We start from the raw sequence: 24,285 nt of genomic DNA on the forward strand, positions 1-24,285 counted from the left end.
ATTAGACGTAACGAAGGTTGGTTAATTAGATGTAATGAAGGTTGGTTAATTAGACATAACGAAGTTTGGTTAATTAGACGTAATGAAGGTTGGTTAATTAGACATAATGAAGGTTGGTTAATTAGACATAATGAAGGTTGGTTAATTAGACATAATGAAGGTTGGTTAATTAGACGTAATGAAGGTTGGTTAATTAGACATAATGAAGGTTGGTTAATTAGCCATAATGAAGGTTGGTTAATTAGACATAATGAAGGTTGGTTAATTAGACGTAATGAAGGTTGGTTAATTAGACATAATGAAGGTTGGTTAATTAGACATAATGAAGGTTGGTTAATTAGACGTAATGAAGGTTGGTTAATTAGACATAATGAAGGTTGGTTAATTAGACATAATGAAGGTTGGTTAATTAGACATAATGAAGGTTGGTTAATTAGACATAATGAAGGTTGGTTAATTACGTAATGAAGGTTGGTTAATTACGTAATGAAGGTTGGTTAATTAGATGTAATGAAGGTTGGTTAATTAGACATAATGAAGGTTGGTTAATTAGAAATAATGGAGGTCAGAACGTGACAGCTAGGTTAATCGAACATAGAGAATCTTGGTTAGTCAGACAAAATGGTTCATTAAATACATGTTTTGGGTGCAGGGTAGGCTGATGACATGAAGGGAGAGTCTCTCTCCTTAGACGTTAAAGAGGCAGACCGGAGAGTAGCTGGTTTGAATCCCAGGTCTGGTGGGTGAATCACATTAAAGGAAATGACAATGCAGGAGGGGAAGCAGAATCTATCTGCTGCCATTGTGCCCCTTGATCAAGGCACTGAAGGGTAACTAATACCAGTCTCGATCATCTTTTCTCTTCTCCTGCCGTTCCAGAGTGTCGTGTGATGAAGTCAGTGGTCTTTGGTAAAATGTCCGCCCCTGTGACCAGCCGTGGTTCTCCGCGCTCCATGGGCCTGTCAAGAGGCAGCAAGTCCCCCGCAGGCTCCGGTAAGACTGGAACACACATATACACACACACACACACACACACACACACACACACACACACACACACACACACACACACACACACACACACACACACACACACACACACACACACACACACACACACACACACACCCTCTGTTTTTGTTCATGTGACTCTAATTTGTTTTGTTATCAGTAAATGCTTCAAACAGGGGCAGTCACTGAACCTAGCTGAACCTAGCTGAACCTAGCTGAACTACCTGAACCTAGCTGAACCTAGCTGAACTACCTGAACCTAGCTGAACCTAGCTGAACCTAGCTGAATTACCTGAACCTATGGTAGTAGATTAGTAGGGTAGTAAGGTAGTAGAGTAGTAGGGTAGTAGATTAGTATGGTAGTAGATTAGTAGGGTAATAGGGTAGTAGAGTAGTAGGGTAGTAGTGTAGTAGGGTAGTAGATTAGTAGGGTAGTAGATTAGTAGTGTAGTAGGGTGGTTGGGTTGTAGAGTAGTAGAGTAGTAGGGTAGTAGAGTAGTAGTGTAGTAGGGTAGTATGGTAGTGGGGTAATAGAGTAATAGGGTAGTAGAGTAGTAGTGTAGTAGGGTAGTAGTGTAGTAGGGTAATAGAGTAGTAGAGTAATATAGTAGTAGGGTAATAGAGTAGTAGTGTAGTAGAGTAGCAGTGGAGTAGAGTAGTAAAGTAGTAGGGTAATAGAGTAGTAGGGTAATAGAGTAGTAGGGTAGTAGAGTAGTAGAGTAGTAGTGTAGTAGAGTAGTAGGGTAATAGAGTAGTAGGGTAATAGAGTAGTAGAGTAGTAGGGTAATAGAGTAGTAGTGTAGTAGGGTAATAGAGTAATAGTGTAGTAGAGTAGTAGGGTAATAGAGTAGTAGGGTAATATGGTAGTAGGGTAATAGAGTAGTAGGGTAATAGAGTAGTAGAGTAGTAGGGTAATATAGTAGTAGTGTAGTAGAGCAGTAGGGTTACAGAGTAGTATGGTAGTAGGGTAATAGAGTAGTAGTAGTGTAGTAGGGGAAATAGAGTAGTAGGGTAATAGAGTAGTAGAGTAGTGGGGTAGTAGGGTAATATGGTAGTTGGGTAATAGAGTTGTAGTGTAGTAGTGTAGTAGAGTAGTAGGGTAGTAGAGTAGTAGAGTAGTAGAGTAGTAGGGTAGTAGGGTAGTAGGGTAGTGGAGTAGTAGAGTAGTAGAGTAGTAGAGTAGTAGGGTAGTAGGGTAGTAGGGTAGTGGAGTAGTAGAGTAGTAGAGTAGTAGTGTAGTAGAGTAGTAGGGTAGTAGGGTAGTAGAGTAGTAGGGTAGTAGAGTAGTAGAGTAGTAGGGTAGTAGGGTAGTGGAGTAGTAGGGTCATCGATTTGTAGTGTAGTAGTGTAGTAGAGTAGTAGCGTAGTAGGGTAGTAGGGTAGTGGAGTAGTAGAGTAGTAGGTTCTGTGAGATGTTCTGATCATCTACATAGTTGAAGAAGTTAAAGGGAGAGATTCATCATCTGGAATATGATTTTCAGAAACCGTTTCAGAGGAGACAGCTGTTTGAGAGTCAGTGTGTGTGTAACAGAGCGAGTGGGAGAAAGAGAACTGGTTGCTGTGGAAACAAGGAGCAGGCATGCGGTGGAAACAATAACAACGACCATATATGGAACTGACTTCCTGTTTAGCGGTTTGACGGAACACTGAGACAGAGGGTACTGCCTTCTGATTGGGTATCTACAGACATGTGTCAGACAGGTAGAATGGTAACAGATTCTAGGAACTGAGTTCCATTCTCAGGTTATATTTCAAGTCCTGTTTTCCATTCTCAGGTTCTATCTCTCTTTAAAACAATGTATATATTTCGCCTTAATTTAACACCAGGTAGGTCAGTTGAGAACAAGTTATCATTTACAAATGCGACCTGGCCAAGATAAAGCAAAGCAGTGCGACACAAACAACACAGAGTTACACATCGGATAAACAAATGTACAGTCAACAACAAAATAGAAAAAAAGATATATACACAGCGTGTGCAAATGTAGTAAGATTTAGGGAGGTAAGGCAATAAATAGGCCGTAGTGGTGAAGTAATTACAATTTAGCAATTAAACACTGGAGTGATAGATGTGCAGAAGATGAATGTGCAAGTAGAGATACTGGGGTGCAAAGGAGCAACAACAAAAAAAGACAATATGGGGATGAGGTAGTTGGATGGACTATTTACAGATGGGCTATGTATAGGTGCAATGATCTGTAAGCTGCTCTGACAGCTGATGCCTAAACTTAGTGAGTTGAGATATAAGTCTCCAGCTTCAGTGATTTTTGCAATTCGTTCCAGTCATTGGCAGCAGAGAACTGGAAGGAAAGGCGGCCAAAGCAGGTGTTGGCTTTGGGGATGACCAGTGAAATATACCGGCTGGAGCGCGTGCTAGGTGTTGCTAGGGTGACCAGTGAGCTGAGATATGGCGGAGCTTCACCTAGCATTGACTAAAAGATGACCTGGAGCCAGTGGGTCTGGCGAGGAATATGTAGCGAGGGCCAGCCGACTAGAGCATACAGGTCACAGTGGTGGGTAGTATAAGGTGCTTTGGTAACAAAACGGATGGCACTGTGATAGACTGCATCCAGTTTGCTGAGTAGAGTATTAGAAGCTATTTTGTAGATGACATCACCGAGGTCGAGGATCGGTAGGATTGTCAGTTTTACGAGGGTAAGTTTAGCAGCATGAGTGAAGGCGGCTTTTTTTGCAAAATAGATTTAATTTTGGATTGGAGATGCTTAATGCGAGTCTGGAAGGAGAGTTTACAGTCTAACCAGACACCTAGGAATTTGTAGTTGTCCACATATTCTAAGTCAGAACCGTCCAGAGTAGTGATGCTAGTCGGGCAGGCGGGTGCGGGCAGCGATCGGTTGAAAAGCATGCATTTGGTTTTTACTAGCGTTTAAGAGCAGTTGGAGGCCACAGAAGGAGTGTTGTATGGCATTGAAGCTCGTCTGGAGGTTTGTTAACACAGTGTCCAAAAAAGGGCCAGAAGTATACAGAATGGTGTCGTCTGCGTAAAGGTGGATCAGAGAATCACCAGCAGCAAGAGCGACATCATTGATGTATACAGAGAAAAGAGTCGGCCCGAGAATTGAACCCTGTGGCACCCCATAGAGAATTCCAAAGCACCAGACAGCATGCCCTCCGATTTGACACACTGACCTCTGTCTGAGAAGTAGTTGGTGAACCAAGCGAGGCAGTCATTTGAGAAACCAAGGCTGTTGAGTCTGCCGATAAGAATGTGGTGGTTGACAGAGTCGAAAGCCTTGGCCAGGTCGATGAATACTGCTGCACTGTAATGTCTTTTATCGATGGCGGTTATGATGTCGTTTAGGACCTTGAGCGTGGCTGTGGTGCACCCATGACCAGCTCTGAAACCAGATTGCATAGCGGAGAAGGTACGGTAAGATTCTAAATGGTCGGTAATCTGTTTGTAAACTTGGTTTTTGAAGACTTTGGAAAGACAGGGTAGGATAGATATAGGTCTGTAACAGTTTGGTTCTGGAGTGTCACCCCCTTTGAAGAGGGGGTCGCAACCCCCACCCCCACCCTCAAAACGTCACACTTTGCTAGCTCACTCGACCTGCGTTTGATTGACAGGTCGCGGGTCCAATCAGAGGGCAGAGTGTACCCATCACCAGCCAATCCTTTTTCTTTTGTTGCAAGTACTGTCTCTGTCTGCGTGGAGATTAGCCGAATCCACAAAATGACAAAACGATACCAATCCCGGCCAGATCGTCTCAAGTCAAAGTTGAGTCCTGGGTCTTCAAATCCAAGTCAAATTTCTAAGTTAATTTATTTTCTATCAGGTCTCAAGTCATGAACTTTGTGACTCGAGTCAGACACCTCTACATGAATGGTCTGGATAATGTGCGCCCAGGGTCACTTATAAACCCAGGGTTGTTACAATATGGATGATATATATATATATATTTTCCCATTCAGCTTGTGACTCGAGTCAGACACCTCTACATGAATGGTTGTGATCATCCAATATGGATGATATATATATATATATTTTCCCATTCAGCTTGTGACTCGAGTCAGACACCTCTACATGAATGGTTGTGTTGTTGTGTTGTTGTGTTGTTCTGAGCTGAGGATGTTGCACATTGACCCAAACTAATACTGACAAACCAACTCTTTCATCCACACATTCTCTCCTCTCCTTTCTGTCTCATTTTCTTCCCCCCTCACCTCTCTCTATCCCTCTCTACGCCGCTGTCTCTGTCTCTGTCTCTCTGTCTCTGTCTCTGTCTCTGTCTCTCTCTCTCTGTCTCTCTCTCTGTCTCTGTCTCTGTCTCTGTCTCTCTCTCTGTCTCTCTCTCTGTCTCTGTCTCTCTCTCTCTGTCTCTCTCTCTGTCTCTCTCTCTCTCTCTCTCTCTCTCTGTCTCTCTCTCTCTGTCTCTCTCTCTCTGTCTCTCTCTCTCTGTCTCTCTCTCTCTCTGTCTCTGTCTCTGTCTCTGTCTCTGTCTCTCTCTCTGTCTCTGTCTCTCTCTCTCTCTCTCTCTATCCCTCTCTACTGCCGCTGTCTCTCTCTCTGTCTCTGTCTCTGTCTCTCTCTCTCTCTCTCTCTCTCTCTATCCCTCTCTACTGCCGCTGTCTCTGTCTCTGTCTCTGTCTCTGTCTCTGTCTCTGTCTCTCTCTCTCTCTCTCTCTCTCTCTCTCTCTCTCTCTCTATCCCTCTATCTATCCCTATCTATGTCTCTCTCGTTCTCTATGCCTCTCTCGTTCTCTATGCCTCTCTCTCTATTCCTCTCTCTCTCTGTCCCTCTCTCTCTCTGTCCCTCTGTCTCTCTCTCTATCTATCCCTCTCTACTGCCGCTGTCTCTGTCTCTGTCTCTGTCTCTGTCTCTGTCTCTGTCTCTCTCTCTCTCTGTCTCTCTCTCTGTCTCTCTCTCTCTCTCTCAATTCAATTCAATTCAATTCAAGGGCTTTATTGTCATGGGAAACATGTGTTAACATTGCCAAAGCAAGTGAGGTAGACAACATACGAAGTGAATATATAAGGTGAAAAACAACAAAAATGAACAGTAAACATTACACATACAGAAGTTTCAAAACAGTAAAGACATTACAAATGTCATATTATATATATATATATACATATATATATACAATGTACAAATAGTTAAAGGACACAAGATAAAATAAATAAGCATAAATATGGGTTGTATTTACAATGGTGTTTGTTCTTCACTGGTTGACCTTTTCTCGTGGCAACAGGTCACAAATCTTGCTGCTGTGATGGAACACTGTGGAATTTCACCCAGTAGATATGGGAGTTTTTCAAAATTGGATTTGTTTTCGAATTCTTTGTGGATCTGTGTGATCTGGGGGAAATATGTATCTCTAATATGGTCATATGCTGGACAGGAGGTTAGGAAGTGCAGCTCAGTTTCCACCTCATTTTGTGGGCAGTGAGCACATAGCCTGTCTTCTCTTGAGAGCCATGTCTGCCTACGGCGGCCTTTCTCAATAGCAAGGCTATGCTCACTGAGTCTGTACATAGTCAAAGCTTTCCTTAATTTTGGGTCAGTCACAGTGGTCAGGTATTCTGCCGCTGTGTACTCTCTGTGTAGGGCCAAATAGCATTCTAGTTTGCTCTGTTTTTTTTGTTAATTCTTTCCAATGTGTCAAGTAATTATCTTTTTTTTCTTCTCATGATTTGATTGGGTCTAATTGTGCTGTTGTCCTGGGGCTCTGTAGGGTGTGTTTGTGTTTGTGAACAGAGCCCCAGGACCAGCTTGCTTAGGGGACTCTTCTCCAGGTTCATCTCTCTGTAGGTGATGGCTTTGTTATGGAAAGTTTGTGAATCGCTTCCTTTTAGGTGGTTGTAGAATTTAATGGCTCTTTTCTGGATTTTGATAATTAGTGGGTATCGGCCTAATTCTGCTCTGCGTGCATTATTTGGTGTTTTACGTTGTACACGGGGGATATTTTTGCAGAATTCTGCGTGCAGAGTCTCAATTTGGTGTTTGTCCCATTTTGTGAAGTCTTGGTTGGTGAGCGGACCCCAGACCTCTCAACCATAAAGGGCAATGGGCTCTATGACTGATTCAAGTATTTTTAGCCAAATCCTAATTGGTATGTTGAAATTTATGTTTCTTTTGATGGCATAGAATGCCCTTCTTGCCTTGTCTCTCAGATCGTTCACAGCTTTGTGGAAGTTACCTGTGGCGCTGATGTTTAGGCCAAGGTATGTATAGTTTTTTGTGTGCTCTAGGGCAACAGTGTCTAGATTGAATTTGAATTTGTGGTCCTGGTGACTGGACCTTTTTTGGAACACCATTATTTTGGTCTTACTGAGATTTACTGTCAGGGCCCAGGTCTGACAGAATCTGTGCATAAGATCTAGGTGCTGCTGTAGGCCCTCCTTGGTTGGTGACAGAAGCACCAGATCATCAGCAAACAGCAGACATTTGACTTCGGATTCTAGCAGGGGGAGGCCGGGTGCTGCAGACTTTTCTAGTGCCCGCGCCAATTCGTTGATATATATGTTGAAGAGGGTGGGGCTTAAGCTGCATCCCTGTCTAACCCCACGACCCTGTGTGAAGAATTGTGTGTGTTTTTGCCAATTTTAACCGCACACTTGTTGTTTGTGTACATGGATTTTATAATGTCATATGTTTTACCCCCAACACCACTTTCCATCAGTTTGTATAGCAGACCCTCATGCCAGATTGAGTCGAAGGCTTTTTTGAAATCAACAAAGCATGAGAAGACTTTGCCTTTGTTTTGGTTTGTTTGGTTGTCAATTAGGTTGTGCAGGGTGAATACATGGTCTGTTGTACGGTAATTTGGTAAAAAGCCAATTTGACATTTGCTCAGTACATTGTTTTCATTGAGGAAATGTACGAGTCTGCTGTTAATAATAATGCAGAGGATTTTCCCAAGGCTACTGTTGACACTCTCTCTCTCTCTCTCTCTCTCTCTCTCTCTCTCTCTCTCTCTCTCTCTCTCTCTCTCTATCCCTCTCTATGCCTCTCTCATTCTCTATGCCTCTCGTTCTTTATGCCTCTCTCGTTCTCTATGCCTCTCTCTCTGTCCCTCTCTCTCTATCCCTTTCCTCTCTCTCTATCCCTCTCCTCTCTCTCTATCCCTCTCCTCTCTCTCTATCCCTCTCCTCTCTCTCTATCCCTCTCCTCTCTCTTTATCCCTTTCCTCTCTCTCTATCCCTTTAGGGTGCCATATGAGCCTTAGCCATAGATGTTGTCCCTCCTGTAATCCTGTGCCCTACATTGGCCCTCATAGTGGGAGAGGAGACCATGATAAATATAAATCTGTTATGCCGCTCCACTGACTCACCAACCAACCGCTGGCAACAATATACTGTAACTGCATGTCTCTGTCGCCTTTCAAGATGTATCATGATGCCAGATGTATCATATTAATGATGCCAGATGTATCATATTAATGATGCCAGATGTATCATGATGCCAGATGTATCATATTAATGATGCCAGATGTATCATATTAATGATGCCAGATGTGTCATGATGCCAGAAGTATCATGATGCCAGATGTATCATGATGCCAGATTTATCATATTAATGATGCCAGATGTATCATGATGCCAGATGTATCATGATGCCAGATGTATCATATTAATGATGCTAGATGTATCATGATGCCAGATGTATCATGATACCAGATGTATCATATTAATAATGACAGATGTATCATGATGCCAGATGTGTCATGTTAATAATGCCAGATGTATCATGATGCCAGATGTATCTTGTTGATAATGCCAGATGTATCATATTAATAATGCTAGATGTGTTATGATGCCAGATGTATCATATTAATAATGCCAGATGTATCATGATGCCAGATGTATCATGTTAATAATGCCAGATGTATCATGATGCCAGATGTATCATATTAATAATGCCAGATGTATCATGATGCCAGATGTATCATATTAATAATGCCAGATGTATCATGATGCCAGATGTATCATATTAATAATGCCAGATGTATCTTGTTAATAATGCCAGATGTATCATGTTAATAATACCAGATGTATCATGATACCAGATGTATCTTGTTGATAATGCCAGATGTATCATATTAATAATGCCAGATGTATCATGATGCCAGATGTATCATATTAATAATGCCAGATGTATCATGATGCCAGATGTATCATATTAATAATGCCAGATGTATCATGATGCCAGATGTATCATATTAATAATGCCAGATGTATCTTGTTAATAATGCCAGATGTATCATGTTAATAATACCAGATGTATCATGATACCAGATGTATCTTGTTGATAATGCCAGATGTATCATATTAATAATGCCAGATGTATCATGATGCCAGATGTATCATATTAATAATGCCAGATGTATCATGATGCCAGATGTATCATATTAATAATGCCAGATGTATCATGATGCCAGATGTATCATATTAATAATGCCAGATGTATCATGATGCCAGATGTATCATATTAATAATGCCAGATGTATCATATTAATAATGCCAGATGTATCATGATGCCAGATGTATCATATTAATAATGCCAGATGTATCATATTAATAATGCCAGATGTGTCATGATGCCAGATGTGTCATGATGCCAGATGTATCATGTTAATAATGCCAGATGTATCATGTTAATAATGCCAGATGTATCATATTAATAATGCCAGATGTGTCATGATGCCAGATGTGTCATGATGCCAGGTGTGTCATGATGCCAGATGTATCATGTTAATAATGCCAGATGTATCATGTTAATAATGCCAGATGTATCATGATGCCAGATGTATCATGTTAATAATGCCAGATGTATCATATTAATAATGCCAGATGTATCATGTTAATAATGCCAGATGTATCATGATGCCAGATGTATCATGTTAATAATGCCAGATGTATCATATTAATAATGCCAGATGTGTCATGATGCCAGATGTGTCATGATGCCAGGTGTGTCATGATGCCAGATGTATCATGTTAATAATGCCAGATGTATCATATTAATAATGCCAGATGTGTCATGATGCCAGATGTGTCATGATGCCAGATGTATCATGTTAATAATGCCAGATGTATCATATTAATAATGCCAGATGTGTCATGATGCCAGGTGTGTCATGATGCCAGATGTATCATGTTAATAATGCCAGATGTATCATGTTAATAATGCCAGATGTATCATGATGCCAGATGTATCATGTTAATAATGCCAGATGTATCATATTAATAATGCCAGATGTGTCATGATGCCAGATGTGTCATGATGCCAGATGTGTCATGATGCCAGATGTATCATGTTAATAATGCCAGATGTATCATATTAATAATGCCAGATGTGTCATGATGCCAGATGTGTCATGATGCCAGGTGTGTCATGATGCCAGATGTATCATGTTAATAATGCCAGATGTGTCATGATGCCAGATGTGTCATGATGCCAGATGTGTCATGATGCCAGATGTATCATGTTAATAATGCCAGATGTATCATATTAATAATGCCAGATGTGTCATGATGCCAGATGTGTCATGATGCCAGGTGTGTCATGATGCCAGATGTGTCATGATGCCAGATGTATCATGTTAATAATGCCAGATGTATCATATTAATAATGCCAGATGTGTCATGATGCCAGATGTGTCATGATGCCAGATGTGTCATGATGCCAGATGTATCATGTTAATAATGCCAGATGTATCATGTTAATAATGCCAGATGTATCATATTAATAATGCCAGATGTGTCATGATGCCAGGTGTGTCATGATGCCAGATGTATCATGTTAATAATGGCAGATGTATCATGTTAATAATGCCAGATGTGTCATGATGCCAGATGTGTCATGATGCCAGGTGTGTCATGATGCCAGGTGTGTCATGATGCCAGATGTGTCATGGTAATAATGCCAGATGTATCATGTTAATAATGCCAGATGTATCATGTTAATAATGCCAGATGTGTCATGATGCCAGATGTATCATGTTAATAATGCCAGATGTATCATGTTAATAATGCCAGATGTATCATGATGCCAGATGTATCATGTTAATAATGCCAGATGTATCATGATGCCAGATGTATCATGATGCCAGATGTATCATGATGCCAGATGTATCATGTTAATAATGCCAGATGTATCATGTTAATAATGCCAGATGTATCATGTTAATAATGCCAGATGTATCATGTTAATAATGCCAGATGTATCATGATGCCAGATGTATCATGTTAATAATGCCAGATGTATCATATTAATAATGCCAGATGTATCATGTTAATAATGCCAGATGTATCATGATGCCAGATGTATCATGTTAATAATGCCAGATGTATCATATTAATAATGCCAGATGTGTCATGATGCCAGATGTGTCATGATGCCAGATGTGTCATGATGCCAGATGTATCATGTTAATAATGCCAGATGTATCATATTAATAATGCCAGATGTGTCATGATGCCAGATGTGTCATGATGCCAGGTGTGTCATGATGCCAGATGTATCATGTTAATAATGCCAGATGTATCATATTAATAATGCCAGATGTGTCATGATGCCAGATGTGTCATGATGCCAGATGTGTCATGATGCCAGATGTATCATGTTAATAATGCCAGATGTATCATATTAATAATGCCAGATGTGTCATGATGCCAGATGTGTCATGATGCCAGGTGTGTCATGATGCCAGATGTGTCATGATGCCAGATGTATCATGTTAATAATGCCAGATGTATCATATTAATAATGCCAGATGTGTCATGATGCCAGATGTGTCATGATGCCAGATGTATCATGTTAATAATGCCAGATGTATCATGTTAATAATGCCAGATGTATCATATTAATAATGCCAGATGTGTCATGATGCCAGATGTGTCATGATGCCAGGTGTGTCATGATGCCAGATGTATCATGTTAATAATGCCAGATGTATCATGTTAATAATGCCAGATGTGTCATGATGCCAGATGTGTCATGATGCCAGATGTGTCATGATGCCAGGTGTGTCATGATGCCAGGTGTGTCATGATGCCAGGTGTGTCATGATGCCAGATGTGTCATGATGCCAGATGTGTCATGGTAATAATGCCAGATGTATCATGTTAATAATGCCAGATGTGTCATGATGCCAGGTGTGTCATGATGCCAGATGTGTCATGATGCCAGATGTGTCATGGTAATAATGCTCGCTCTCGACAACTCATTCTCTCTCTTGAGGTTGCTCTTCCGTCTCTCTCTCTCTCTCTCTCTCTCTCGCTCAATTCAATTCAAAGGGCTTTATTGCTATGGGAAACACAGCCCCCCACCCCCACCCCCTCCCCACACTGTAAAACACCGGCACTGGTGCTGTCATAGTTACGTAAGCAGCCCTCCCTCCTATGAGCGCTTGGTAAAATGTGTAGTGTACTGCGTGCTCCGGCTCGCTTTCCCATTCAAGGTGCTGCTCTCTCTCCTTTTGCTTCCTCTGTCTGTGTTCGGAGTAGCACTGTGTTTTCATCATGCTTGAAGTCCAAGGTAGGGCGTCTCTATTTCTCTTTCTTTTTATTTATTTATTTATTTTTTTCACCTTTATTTAACCAGGTAGGCTAGTTGAGAACAAGTTCTCATTTGCAACTGCGACCTGGCCAAGATAAAGCGTAGCAGTGTGAGCAGACAACACAGAGTTACACACTTCCAAGTCATCACTCCTCATTGCTTTTATTCATTATAACTTGTATTATTAGGTGTTATTCATTTGCAATTATTTCTCTATTTTCTTTCTCTCCGCATTGGAAGTAAACATTTGACTGTTAGTCTACACCTGCTGTTTTACGAAGCATGTGACAAATGCAATGCGATTCGATAGTTTAACTCACAATTAGGTCGAAATGATGCCGCGAAGGTTTTACCGTTTTTTTTTTCTTTTCTCGACGTTGTTCCCCAAGAGAGTCTCTTTAACGCTGAAGGACGGTCTCGTAACGGAATCAGGCTTTTGGTTGTGTCTGCTATTTTCTCAGTTAAATATATGCTCTTTAGAAGGTGGTAATGATATAAAGGAAGTGGATTGGTTGAGAGAAAGACAGAATGAGCTCCAGTGGTTTTGTAATGGTGATGCTGGATTTGCTCTGGGTAATTTACATTAAATATACAATAGCAACGTCCTGTATTTAGATGGAGACTTGTTAGTGTTGATATTTATACAGTGAACCGTTAATGAACTAGGTTTTTGTGTAGCCTATGGATGTTTATCAAAATATATTTCCCCCAAGACAAGGACAGGCGGATGTCGCACTTTGTGTCTCTGAGTGAGACCTTTGCCCCAGTAAGGTCTTCTTCTACTTTGTGTAACTGAACTAGTTGCATGGCCCCAGGAGATGAGCTTGGTTTATGGGCAGTTGGGGGAGAGGTGGGAGATTTGGGAGGTGGGCTACGTATAGGGGTAATTGGGGGAGACTGACATGACTGTAGAATTTACTGTAGTGTTTTTACAGGCATGAATGTAGTATTTCCTGTAGTATTTACTGTAGTATTTACTGCAGTACTTACTGTAGTATTTACTGCAGTACTTACTGTAGTATTTACTGTAGTGTTTTTACAGACATGACAAGTATTTACTGGAGTATTTACTGTAGTGTTTTTACAGACATGACTATAGTATTTACTGTAGTGTTTTTACAGACATAACTATAGTATTTACTATAGTGTTTATACAGGTATGACTAGTATGTACTATAGTGTTTATACAGGTATGACTAGTATGTACTATAGTATTTACTGTAAAGTAGGTAAGAAACATTCTAATCAGTACATGATCAAGGGATACTACAGTGTGTTGTATAGTATTCTACAGTATACTACAGTGTGTTGTATAGTATTCTACAGTATACTACAGTGTGTTGTATAGTATTCTACAGTATACTACAGTGTGTTGTATAGTATTCTACAGTATACTACAGTGTGTTGTATAGTATTCTACAGTATACTACAGTGTGTTGTATAGTATTCTACAGTATACTACAGTGTGTTGTATAGTATTCTACAGTATACTACAGTGTGTTGTATAGTATTCTACAGTATACTACAGTGTGTTGTATAGTATTCTACAGTATACTACAGTGTGTATAGTATTCTATAGTATACTACAGTGTGTTGTATAGTATTCTACAGTATACTACAGTGTGTTGTATAGTATTCTACAGTATACTACAGTGTGTTGTATAGTATTCTACAGTATACTACAGTGTGTTGTATAGTATTCTACAGTATACTACAGTGTGTTGTATAGTATTCTACAGTATACTACAGTGTGTTGTATAGTATTCTACAGTATACTACAGTGTGTTGTATAGTATTCTACAGTATACTACAGTGTGTTGTATAGTATTCTACAGTATACTACAGTGTGTTGTATAGTATTCTACAGTATACTACAGTGTGTTGTATAGTATTCTACAGTATACTACAGTGTGTTGTATAGTATTCTACAGTATACTACAGTGTGTTGTATAGTATTCTACAGTATACTACAGTGTGTTGTATAGTATTCTACAGTATACTACAGTGTGTTGTATAGTATTCTACAGTATACTACAGTGTGTTGTATAGTATTCTACAGTATACTACAGTGTGTTGTATAGTATTCTACAGTATACTACAGTGTGTTGTATAGTATTCTACAGTATACTACAGTGTGTTGTATAGTATTCTACAGTATACTACAGTGTGTTGTATAGTATTCTACATTATACTACAGTGTGTTGTATAGTATTCTACAGTATACTACAGTGTGTTGTATAGTATTCTACAGTATACTACAGTGTGTTGTATAGTATTCTACAGTATACTACAGTGTGTTGTATAGTATTCTACAGTATACTACAGTGTGTTGTATAGTATTCTACAGTATACTACAGTGTGTTGTATAGTATTCTACAGTATACTACAGTGTGTTGTATAGTATTCTACAGTATACTACAGTGTGTTGTATAGTATTCTACAGTATACTACAGTGTGTTGTATAGTATTCTACAGTATACTACAGTGTGTTGTATAGTATTCTACAGTATACTACAGTGTGTTGTATAGTATTCTACAGTATACTACAGTGTGTTGTATAGTATTCTACAGTATACTACAGTGTGTTGTATAGTATTCTACAGTATACTACAGTGTGTTGTATAGTATTCTACAGTATACTACAGTGTGTTGTATAGTATTCTACATTATACTACAGTGTGTTGTATAGTATTCTACAGTATACTACAGTGTGTTGTATAGTATTCTACAGTATACTACAGTGTGTTGTATAGTATTCTACAGTATACTACAGTGTGTTGTATAGTATTCTACAGTATACTACAGTGTGTTGTATAGTATTCTACATTATACTACAGTGTGTTGTATAGTATTCTACAGTATACTACAGTGTGTTGTATAGTATTCTACAGTATACTACAGTGTGTTGTATAGTATTCTACAGTATACTACAGTGTGTTGTATAGTATTCTACAGTATACTACAGTGTGTTGTATAGTATTTACAGTATACTACAGTGTGTATAGTATTCTACAGTATACTACAGTGTTTGTATAGAATATCTACAGTATACACAGTGTGTTGTATAGTATTCTACAGTATACTACAGTGTGTTGTATAGTATTCTACAGTATACTACAGTGTGTTGTATAGTATTCTAAGTATACTACAGTGTGGGGACTGTATAGTATTCTACAGTATACTACAGTGTGTTGTATAGGATTCTACAGTAACTACAGTGGGTTGTATAGTATTCTACAGTATACTACAGTGTGTTGTATAGTATTCTACAGTTGTGGGTTGTATAGTATTCTACAGTATACTACAGTGTGTTGTATAGTATGTGTATACTACAGTGTGTTGTATAGTATTCTGTGTATACTACAGTGTGTTGTATAGTATTCTACAGTATACTACAGTGTGTTGTATAGTATTCTACAGTATACTACAGTGTGTTGTATAGTATTCTACAGTATACTACAGTGGGTTGTATAGGGTATACTACAGTGTGTTGTATAGTATTCTACAGTATACTACAGTGTGTTGTATAGTATTCTACAGTATACTACAGTGTGTTGTATAGTATTCTACAGTATACTACAGTGTGTTGTATAGTATTCTACAGTATACTACAGTGTGTTGTATAGTATTCTACAGTATACTACAGTGTGTTGTATAGTATTCTACAGTATACAGTGTGTTGTATAGTATTCTACAGTATACTACAGTGTGTTGTATAGTATTCTGTCAGTATACTACAGTGTGTTGTATAGTATTCTACAGTATACTACAGTGTGTTGTATAGTATTCTACAGTATACTACAGTGTGTTGTATAGTATTCTACATTATACTACAGTGTGTTGTATAGTATTCTACAGTATACTACAGTGTGTTGTATAGTATTCTACAGTATACTACAGTGTGTTGTATAGTATCTCTACAGTATACTACAGTGTGTTGTATAGTATTCTAGGCAGTATACTACAGTGTTGTATAGTATTCTACATTATACTACAGTGTGTTGTATAGTATTCTACAAAAGTATACTACAGTGTGTTGTATAGTATTCTACAGTATACTACAGTGTGTTGTATAGTATTCTACAGTATACTACAGTGTGTTGTATAGTATTCTACAGTATACTACAGTGTGTTGTATAGTATTCTACAGTATACTACAGTGTGTTGTATAGTATTCTACAGTATACTACAGTGTGTTGTATAGTATTCTACAGTATACTACAGTGTGTTGTATAGTATTCTACAGTATACTACAGTGTGTTGTATAGTATTCTACAGTATACTACAGTGTGTTGTATAGTATTCTACAGTATACTACAGTGTGTTGTGTAGTTGTTAGAATTATTATGAATAAATGAATAAACAATATCCCCATTTTAAATATAATTGTAACTAAGTAACATTATACTCTGTTTTATTATATCTGATTAACAATATGAGTTCATAAGAAGGGATTGTGAGACACGGACAAGGAGTAATTAAAGTTAATGAACACCATTCCAACTAGTAAGAAACGAATGGGTTGGGGACTGTGTAAACGAATGGGTTGGGGACTGTGTAAACGAATGGGTTGGGGACTGTGTAAACGAATGGGTTGGGGACTGTGTAAACGAATGGGTTGGGGACTGTGTAAACGAATGGGTTGGGGACTGTGTAAACGAATGGGTTGGGGACTGTGTAAACGAATGGGTTGGGGACTGTGTAAACGAATGGGTTGGGGTCTGTGTAAACGAATGGGTTGGGGACTGTGTAAACGAATGGGTTGGGGACTGTGTAAACGAATGGGTTGGGGACTGTGTAAACGAATGGGTTGGGGACTGTGTAAACAAATGGGTTGGGGACTGTGTAAACGAATGGGTTGGGGACTGTGTAAACACATAAGGTCGTTAGCCTATGGTTGAACCTACGGAACTGAGCTCTGGGGTTTTTAGATAAGACAGTGAGTGCATTCCTAGGTTTTCTGTTAATTAGAACTGTCAGCTCAGTGGTGATCGATAATGTTGAGGGGGCAAAAGTTACCTGGGAGTGTGTTAGTAAGTTAGAATGAACTTTTCACCTCACTTTGTCCCGGTCGAGAGGAGGGGATTCTGTTAAAGCAATGAAATGACGTCATGATCTGTATATAAACTGTTCCTCGTGGTGAAGTGGCAGCGCGCTCCGAGAATAAATTCTGTTACCTATTATTGAAAGACTGGTCTGCGTCTATTTTATGCAAACAAGAATCTTACAAATTCTCATAAAATAGATTAAGGGTTTTCAATTAATGAAAACACATTGGCATAGTTAAATTACAGTAACAATAGTATTCTACAGTATACTACAGTGTGTTGTATAGTATACTACAGTTTGTAGTATTTTTTATGTTGGGAGGTGGGAGTTTTGGCAGAGAAGGTTGGGTTTGAGGGAGAGAGAGGAGGACGGGGAGAGAGAGGAGGAAGAGAGAGAGAGGAGGATGGGGGACAGAGGAGGACGGGGGACAGAGAGGAGGACGAGGGAGAGAGAGGAGGAACAGAGAGAGAGGAGGAGAGGGGAGAGGGAGAGAGAGGAGGCACAGAGAGAGAGGAGGAGAGGGGAGAGGGAGAGAAAGAGAGAGAGAGAGAGAGAGAGAGAGAGGAGGATGGGGACAGAGGAGGACGGGGGACAGAGAGGAGGACGAGGGAGAGAGAGAGAGGAGGGAGAGGGGAGAGGGAGAGAGAGGAGGCACAGAGAGACAGGAGGAGAGGGGAGAGGGGAGAGGGGAGAGGGAGAGGGAGAGAGAGAGGCACAGAGAGACAGGAGGAGAGGGGAGAGGGGAGAGGGGAGAGGGAGAGGGAGAGAGAGAGAGAGAGAGAGAGAGGAGGATGGGGGACAGAGGAGGACGGGGGACAGAGAGGAGGACGAGGGAGAGAGAGAGAGGAGGAGAGGGGAGAGGGAGAGAGAGGAGGCACAGAGAGACAGGAGGAGAGGGGAGAGGGAGAGAGAGGAGGCACAGAGAGAGAGGAGGAGAGTGGAGAGGGAGAGAGGAACCCTTCACAGAGAAAGAGAGAGTGAGCGGTATTCATTTGATCCTAGTTTCTCCCTCAGGTCCGTGTTGTCTTGAGTTCATTCTGAGTTTGGCTTCAATGTACTATTCTGCTGCTGCTTCAAACTCACATGAAGAGGCATTCTGATTCCCACGTGGAAAAAGCCTTTTGAGTGACTAAAACAATAATATTTTTCCCCGATAAAAAATGATGAACATTTGGTTGGGAAAAAAAGGAAGGAAGTGTGTTGGGAGCCAGTAGGATGAGTTGGCTGGGACTCTGTGAGCCGTGTTGGGAGCCAGTAGGATGAGTTGGCTGGGACTCTGTGAGCCGTGTTGGGAGCCAGTAGGATGAGTTGGCTGGGACTCTGTGAGCCGTGTTGGGAGCCAGTAGGATGAGTTGGCTGGGACTCTGTGAGCCGTGTTGGGAGCCAGTAGGATGAGTTGGCTGGGACTCTGTGAGCCGTGTTGGGAGCCAGTAGGATGAGTTGGCTGGGACTCTGTGAGCCGTGTTGGGAGCCAGTAGGATGAGTTGGCTGGGACTCTGTGAGCCGTGTTGGGAGCCAGTAGGATGAGTTGGCTGGGACTCTGTGAGCCGTGTTGGGAGCCAGTAGGATGAGTTGGCTGGGACTCTGTGAGCCATGTTGGGAGCCAGTAGGATGAGTTGGCTGGGACTCTGTGAGCCTGTTAAAGCCAGTAGGATGAGTTGGCTGGGACTATGTGAGCCGTGTTGGGAGCCAGTAGGATGAGTTGGCTGGGACTCTGTGAGCCGTGTTGGGAGCCAGTAGGATGAGTTGGCTGGGACTCTGTGAGCCATGTTGGGAGCCAAGGATGAGTTGGCTGGGACTCTGTGAGCCATGTTGGGAGCCAGTAGGATGAGTTGGCTGGGACTCTGTGAGCCGTGTTGGGAGCCAGTAGGATGAGTTGGCTGGGACTCTGTGAGCCGTGTTTGGGAGCCAGTAGGATGAGTTGGCTGGGACTCTGTGAGCCATGTTGGGAGCCAGTAGGATGAGTTGGCTGGGACTCTGTGAGCCGGAGGAGTTGGGAGCCAGTAGGATGAGTTGGCTGGGACTCTGTGAGCCATGTTGGGAGCCAGTAGGATGAGTTGGCTGGGACTCTGTGAGCCGTGTTGGGAGCCAGTAGGATGAGTTGGCTGGGACTCTGTGAGCCATGTTGGGAGCCAGTAGGATGAGTTGGCTGGGACTCTGTGAGCCATGTTGGGAGCCAGTAGGATGAGTTGGCTGGGACTCTGTGAGCCGTGTTGGGAGCCAGTAGGATGAGTTGGCTGGGACTCTGTGAGCCGTGTTGGGAGCCAGTAGGATGAGTTGGCTGGGACTCTGTGAGCCGAGGGAGCCAGTAGGATGAGTTGGCTGGGACTCTGTGAGCCGTGAAGCCAGTAGGATGAGTTGGCTGGGACTCTGTGAGCCGTGGGGAGCCAGTAGGATGAGTTGGCTGGGGTGAGCCGAGCCAGTAGGATGAGTTGGCTGGGACTCTGTGAGCCGGGGAGCAGTAGGATGAGGGCTGGGACTCTGTGAGGAGGTGTTGGGAGCCAGTAGGATGAGTTGGCTGGGACTCTGTGAGCCGTGTTGGGAGCCAGTAGGATGAGTTGGCTGGGACTCTGTGAGCCGTGTTGGGAGCCAGTAGGATGAGTTGGCTGGGACTCTGTGAGCCGGTTGGGAGCCAGTAGGATGAGTTGGCTGGGACTCTGTGAGCCGTGTTGGGAGCCAGTAGGATGAGTTGGCTGGGACTCTGTGAGCCGTGTTGGGAGCCAGTAGGATGAGTTGGCTGGGACTCTGTGAGCCGTGGAGGAGTTGGGAGCCAGTAGGATGAGTTGGCTGGGACTCTGTGAGCCGGTTGGGAGCCAGTAGGATGAGTTGGCTGGGACTCTGTGAGCCGTGTTGGGAGCCAGTAGGATGAGTTGGCTGGGACTCTGTGAGCCGTGTTGGGAGCCAGTAGGATGAGTTGGCTGGGACTCTGTGAGCCGTGTTGGGAGCCAGTAGGATGAGTTGGCTGGGACTCTGTGAGCCGTGTTGGGAGCCAGTAGGATGAGTTGGCTGGGACTCTGTGAGCCGTGTTGGGAGCCAGTAGGATGAGTTGGCTGGGACTCTGTGAGCCGGTTGGGAGCCAGTAGGATGGAGTTGGCTGGGACTCTGTGAGCCGTGTTGGGAGCCAGTAGGATGAGTTGGCTGGGACTCTGTGAGCCGTGTTGGGAGCCAGTAGGATGAGTTGGCTGGGACTCTGTGAGCCGTGTTGGGAGCCAGTAGGATGAGTTGGCTGGGACTCTGTGAGCCGGTTGGGAGCCAGTAGGATGAGTTGGCTGGGACTCTGTGAGCCAGTTGGGAGCCAGTAGGATGAGTTGGCTGGGACTCTGTGAGCCGTGTTGGGAGCCAGTAGGATGAGTTGGCTGGGACTCTTGACAGAGGGAGCCAGTAGGATGAGTTGGCTGGGACTCTGTGAGCCGTGTTGGGAGCCAGTAGGATGAGTTGGCTGGGACTCTGTGAGCCGTGTTGGGAGCCAGTAGGATGAGTTGGCTGGGACTCTGTGAGCCATGTTGGGAGCCAGTAGGATGAGTTGGCTGGGACTCTGTGAGCCATGTTGGGAGCCAGTAGGATGAGTTGGCTGGGACTCTGTGAGCCATGTTGGGAGCCAGTAGGATGAGTTGGCTGGGACTCTGTGAGCCATGTTGGGAGCCAGTAGGATGAGTTGGCTGGGACTCTGTGAGCCGTGTTGGGAGCCAGTAGGATGAGTTGGCTGGGACTCTGTGAGCCGTGTTGGGAGCCAGTAGGATGAGTTGGCTGGGACTCTGTGAGCCGTGTTGGGAGCCAGTAGGATGAGTTGGCTGGGACTCTGTGAGCCGTGTTGGGAGCCAGTAGGATGAGTTGGCTGGGACTCTGTGAGCCATGTTGGGAGCCAGTAGGATGAGTTGGCTGGGACTCTGTGAGCCGTGTTGGGAGCCAGTAGGATGAGTTGGCTGGGACTCTGTGAGCCGTGTTGGGAGCCAGTAGGATGAGTTGGCTGGGACTCTGTGAGCCGTGTTGGGAGCCAGTAGGATGAGTTGGCTGGGACTCTGTGAGCCGTGTTGGGAGCCAGTAGGATGAGTTGGCTGGGACTCTGTGAGCCGTGTTGGGAGCCAGTAGGATGAGTTGGCTGGGACTCTGTGAGCCGTGTTGGGAGCCAGTAGGATGAGTTGGCTGGGACTCTGTGAGCCGTGTTGGGAGCCAGTAGGATGAGTTGGCTGGGACTCTGTGAGCCGTGTTGGGAGCCAGTAGGATGAGTTGGCTGGGACTCTGTGAGCCGTGTTGGGAGCCAGTAGGATGAGTTGGCTGGGACTCTGTGAGCCGTGTTGGGAGCCAGTAGGATGAGTTGGCTGGGACTCTGTGAGCCGTGTTGGGAGCCAGTAGGATGAGTTGGCTGGGACTCTGTGAGCCGTGTTGGGAGCCAGTAGGATGAGTTGGCTGGGACTCTGTGAGCCGTGTTGGGAGCCAGTAGGATGAGTTGGCTGGGACTCTGTGAGCCGTGTTGGGAGCCAGTAGGATGAGTTGGCTGGGACTCTGTGAGCCGTGTTGGGAGCCAGTAGGATGAGTTGGCTGGGACTCTGTGAGCCGTGTTGGGAGCCAGTAGGATGAGTTGGCTGGGACTCTGTGAGCCGTGTTGGGAGCCAGTAGGATGAGTTGGCTGGGACTCTGTGAGCCGTGTTGGGAGCCAGTAGGATGAGTTGGCTGGGACTCTGTGAGCCGTGTTGGGAGCCAGTAGGATGAGTTGGCTGGGACTCTGTGAGCCGTGTTGGGAGCCAGTAGGATGAGTTGGCTGGGACTCTGTGAGCCGTGTTGGGAGCCAGTAGGATGAGTTGGCTGGGACTCTGTGAGCCGTGTTGGGAGCCAGTAGGATGAGTTGGCTGGGACTCTGTGAGCCGTGTTGGGAGCCAGTAGGATGAGTTGGCTGGGACTCTGTGAGCCGTGTTGGGAGCCAGTAGGATGAGTTGGCTGGGACTCTGTGAGCCGTGTTGGGAGCCAGTAGGATGAGTTGGCTGGGACTCTGTGAGCCGTGTTGGGAGCCAGTAGGATGAGTTGGCTGGGACTCTGTGAGCCGTGTTGGGAGCCAGTAGGATGAGTTGGCTGGGACTCTGTGAGCCGTGTTGGGAGCCAGTAGGATGAGTTGGCTGGGACTCTGTGAGCCGTGTTGGGAGCCAGTAGGATGAGTTGGCTGGGACTCTGTGAGCCGTGTTGGGAGCCAGTAGGATGAGTTGGCTGGGACTCTGTGAGCCGTGTTGGGAGCCAGTAGGATGAGTTGGCTGGGACTCTGTGAGCCGTGTTGGGAGCCAGTAGGATGAGTTGGCTGGGACTCTGTGAGCCGTGTTGGGAGCCAGTAGGATGAGTTGGCTGGGACTCTGTGAGCCGTGTTGGGAGCCAGTAGGATGAGTTGGCTGGGACTCTGTGAGCCGTGTTGGGAGCCAGTAGGATGAGTTGGCTGGGACTCTGTGAGCCGTGTTGGGAGCCAGTAGGATGAGTTGGCTGGGACTCTGTGAGCCGTGTTGGGAGCCAGTAGGATGAGTTGGCTGGGACTCTGTGAGCCGTGTTGGGAGCCAGTAGGATGAGTTGGCTGGGACTCTGTGAGCCGTGTTGGGAGCCAGTAGGATGAGTTGGCTGGGACTCTGTGAGCCGTGTTGGGAGCCAGTAGGATGAGTTGGCTGGGACTCTGTGAGCCGTGTTGGGAGCCAGTAGGATGAGTTGGCTGGGACTCTGTGAGCCGTGTTGGGAGCCAGTAGGATGAGTTGGCTGGGACTCTGTGAGCCGTGTTGGGAGCCAGTAGGATGAGTTGGCTGGGACTCTGTGAGCCGTGTTGGGAGCCAGTAGGATGAGTTGGCTGGGACTCTGTGAGCCGTGTTGGGAGCCAGTAGGATGAGTTGGCTGGGACTCTGTGAGCCGTGTTGGGAGCCAGTAGGGATGAGTTGGCTGGGACTCTGTGAGCCGTGTTGGGAGCCAGTAGGATGAGTTGGCTGGGACTCTGTGAGCCGTGTTGGGAGCCAGTAGGATGAGTTGGCTGGGACTCTGTGAGCCGTGTTGGGAGCCAGTAGGATGAGTTGGCTGGGACTCTGTGAGCCGTGTTGGGAGCCAGTAGGATGAGTTGGCTGGGACTCTGTGAGCCAGTGTTGGGAGCCAGTAGGATGAGTTGGCTGGGACTCTGTGAGCCGTGTTGGGAGCCAGTAGGATGAGTTGGCTGGGACTCTGTGAGCCGTGTTGGGAGCCAGTAGGATGAGTTGGCTGGGACTCTGTGAGCCGTGTTGGGAGCCAGTAGGATGAGTTGGCTGGGACTCTGTGAGCCGTGTTGGGAGCCAGTAGGATGAGTTGGCTGGGACTCTGTGAGCCGTGTTGGGAGCCAGTAGGATGAGTTGGCTGGGACTCTGTGAGCCGTGTTGGGAGCCAGTAGGATGAGTTGGCTGGGACTCTGTGAGCCGTGTTGGGAGCCAGTAGGATGAGTTGGCTGGGACTCTGTGAGCCGTGTTGGGAGCCAGTAGGATGAGTTGGCTGGGACTCTGTGAGCCGTGTTGGGAGCCAGTAGGATGAGTTGGCTGGGACTCTGTGAGCCGTGTTGGGAGCCAGTAGGATGAGTTGGCTGGGACTCTGTGAGCCGTGTTGGGAGCCAGTAGGATGAGTTGGCTGGGACTCTGTGAGCCGTGTTGGGAGCCAGTAGGATGAGTTGGCTGGGACTCTGTGAGCCGTGTTGGGAGCCAGTAGGATGAGTTGGCTG

General features: G+C 44.2%; 1 protein-coding gene across 1 annotated transcript in view; it reads left to right on the top strand.

Moving 5' to 3' along the window:
• LOC127906209 (serine/threonine-protein kinase DCLK1-like) overlaps positions 1 to 24,285 on the top strand; it is an 80,001-nt gene that overhangs the window by 43,495 nt on the left and 12,221 nt on the right. The window contains exon 4 of the mRNA XM_052457487.1: positions 880 to 993. Coding sequence (XP_052313447.1) covers positions 880 to 993 — 114 coding nt within the window. The remainder of the gene's footprint in view (positions 1 to 879; positions 994 to 24,285) is intronic.

The sequence above is a fragment of the Oncorhynchus keta genome, chromosome 11 (genome assembly GCF_023373465.1).
Source record: "Oncorhynchus keta strain PuntledgeMale-10-30-2019 chromosome 11, Oket_V2, whole genome shotgun sequence".
NCBI lineage: Eukaryota > Metazoa > Chordata > Actinopteri > Salmoniformes > Salmonidae > Oncorhynchus > Oncorhynchus keta.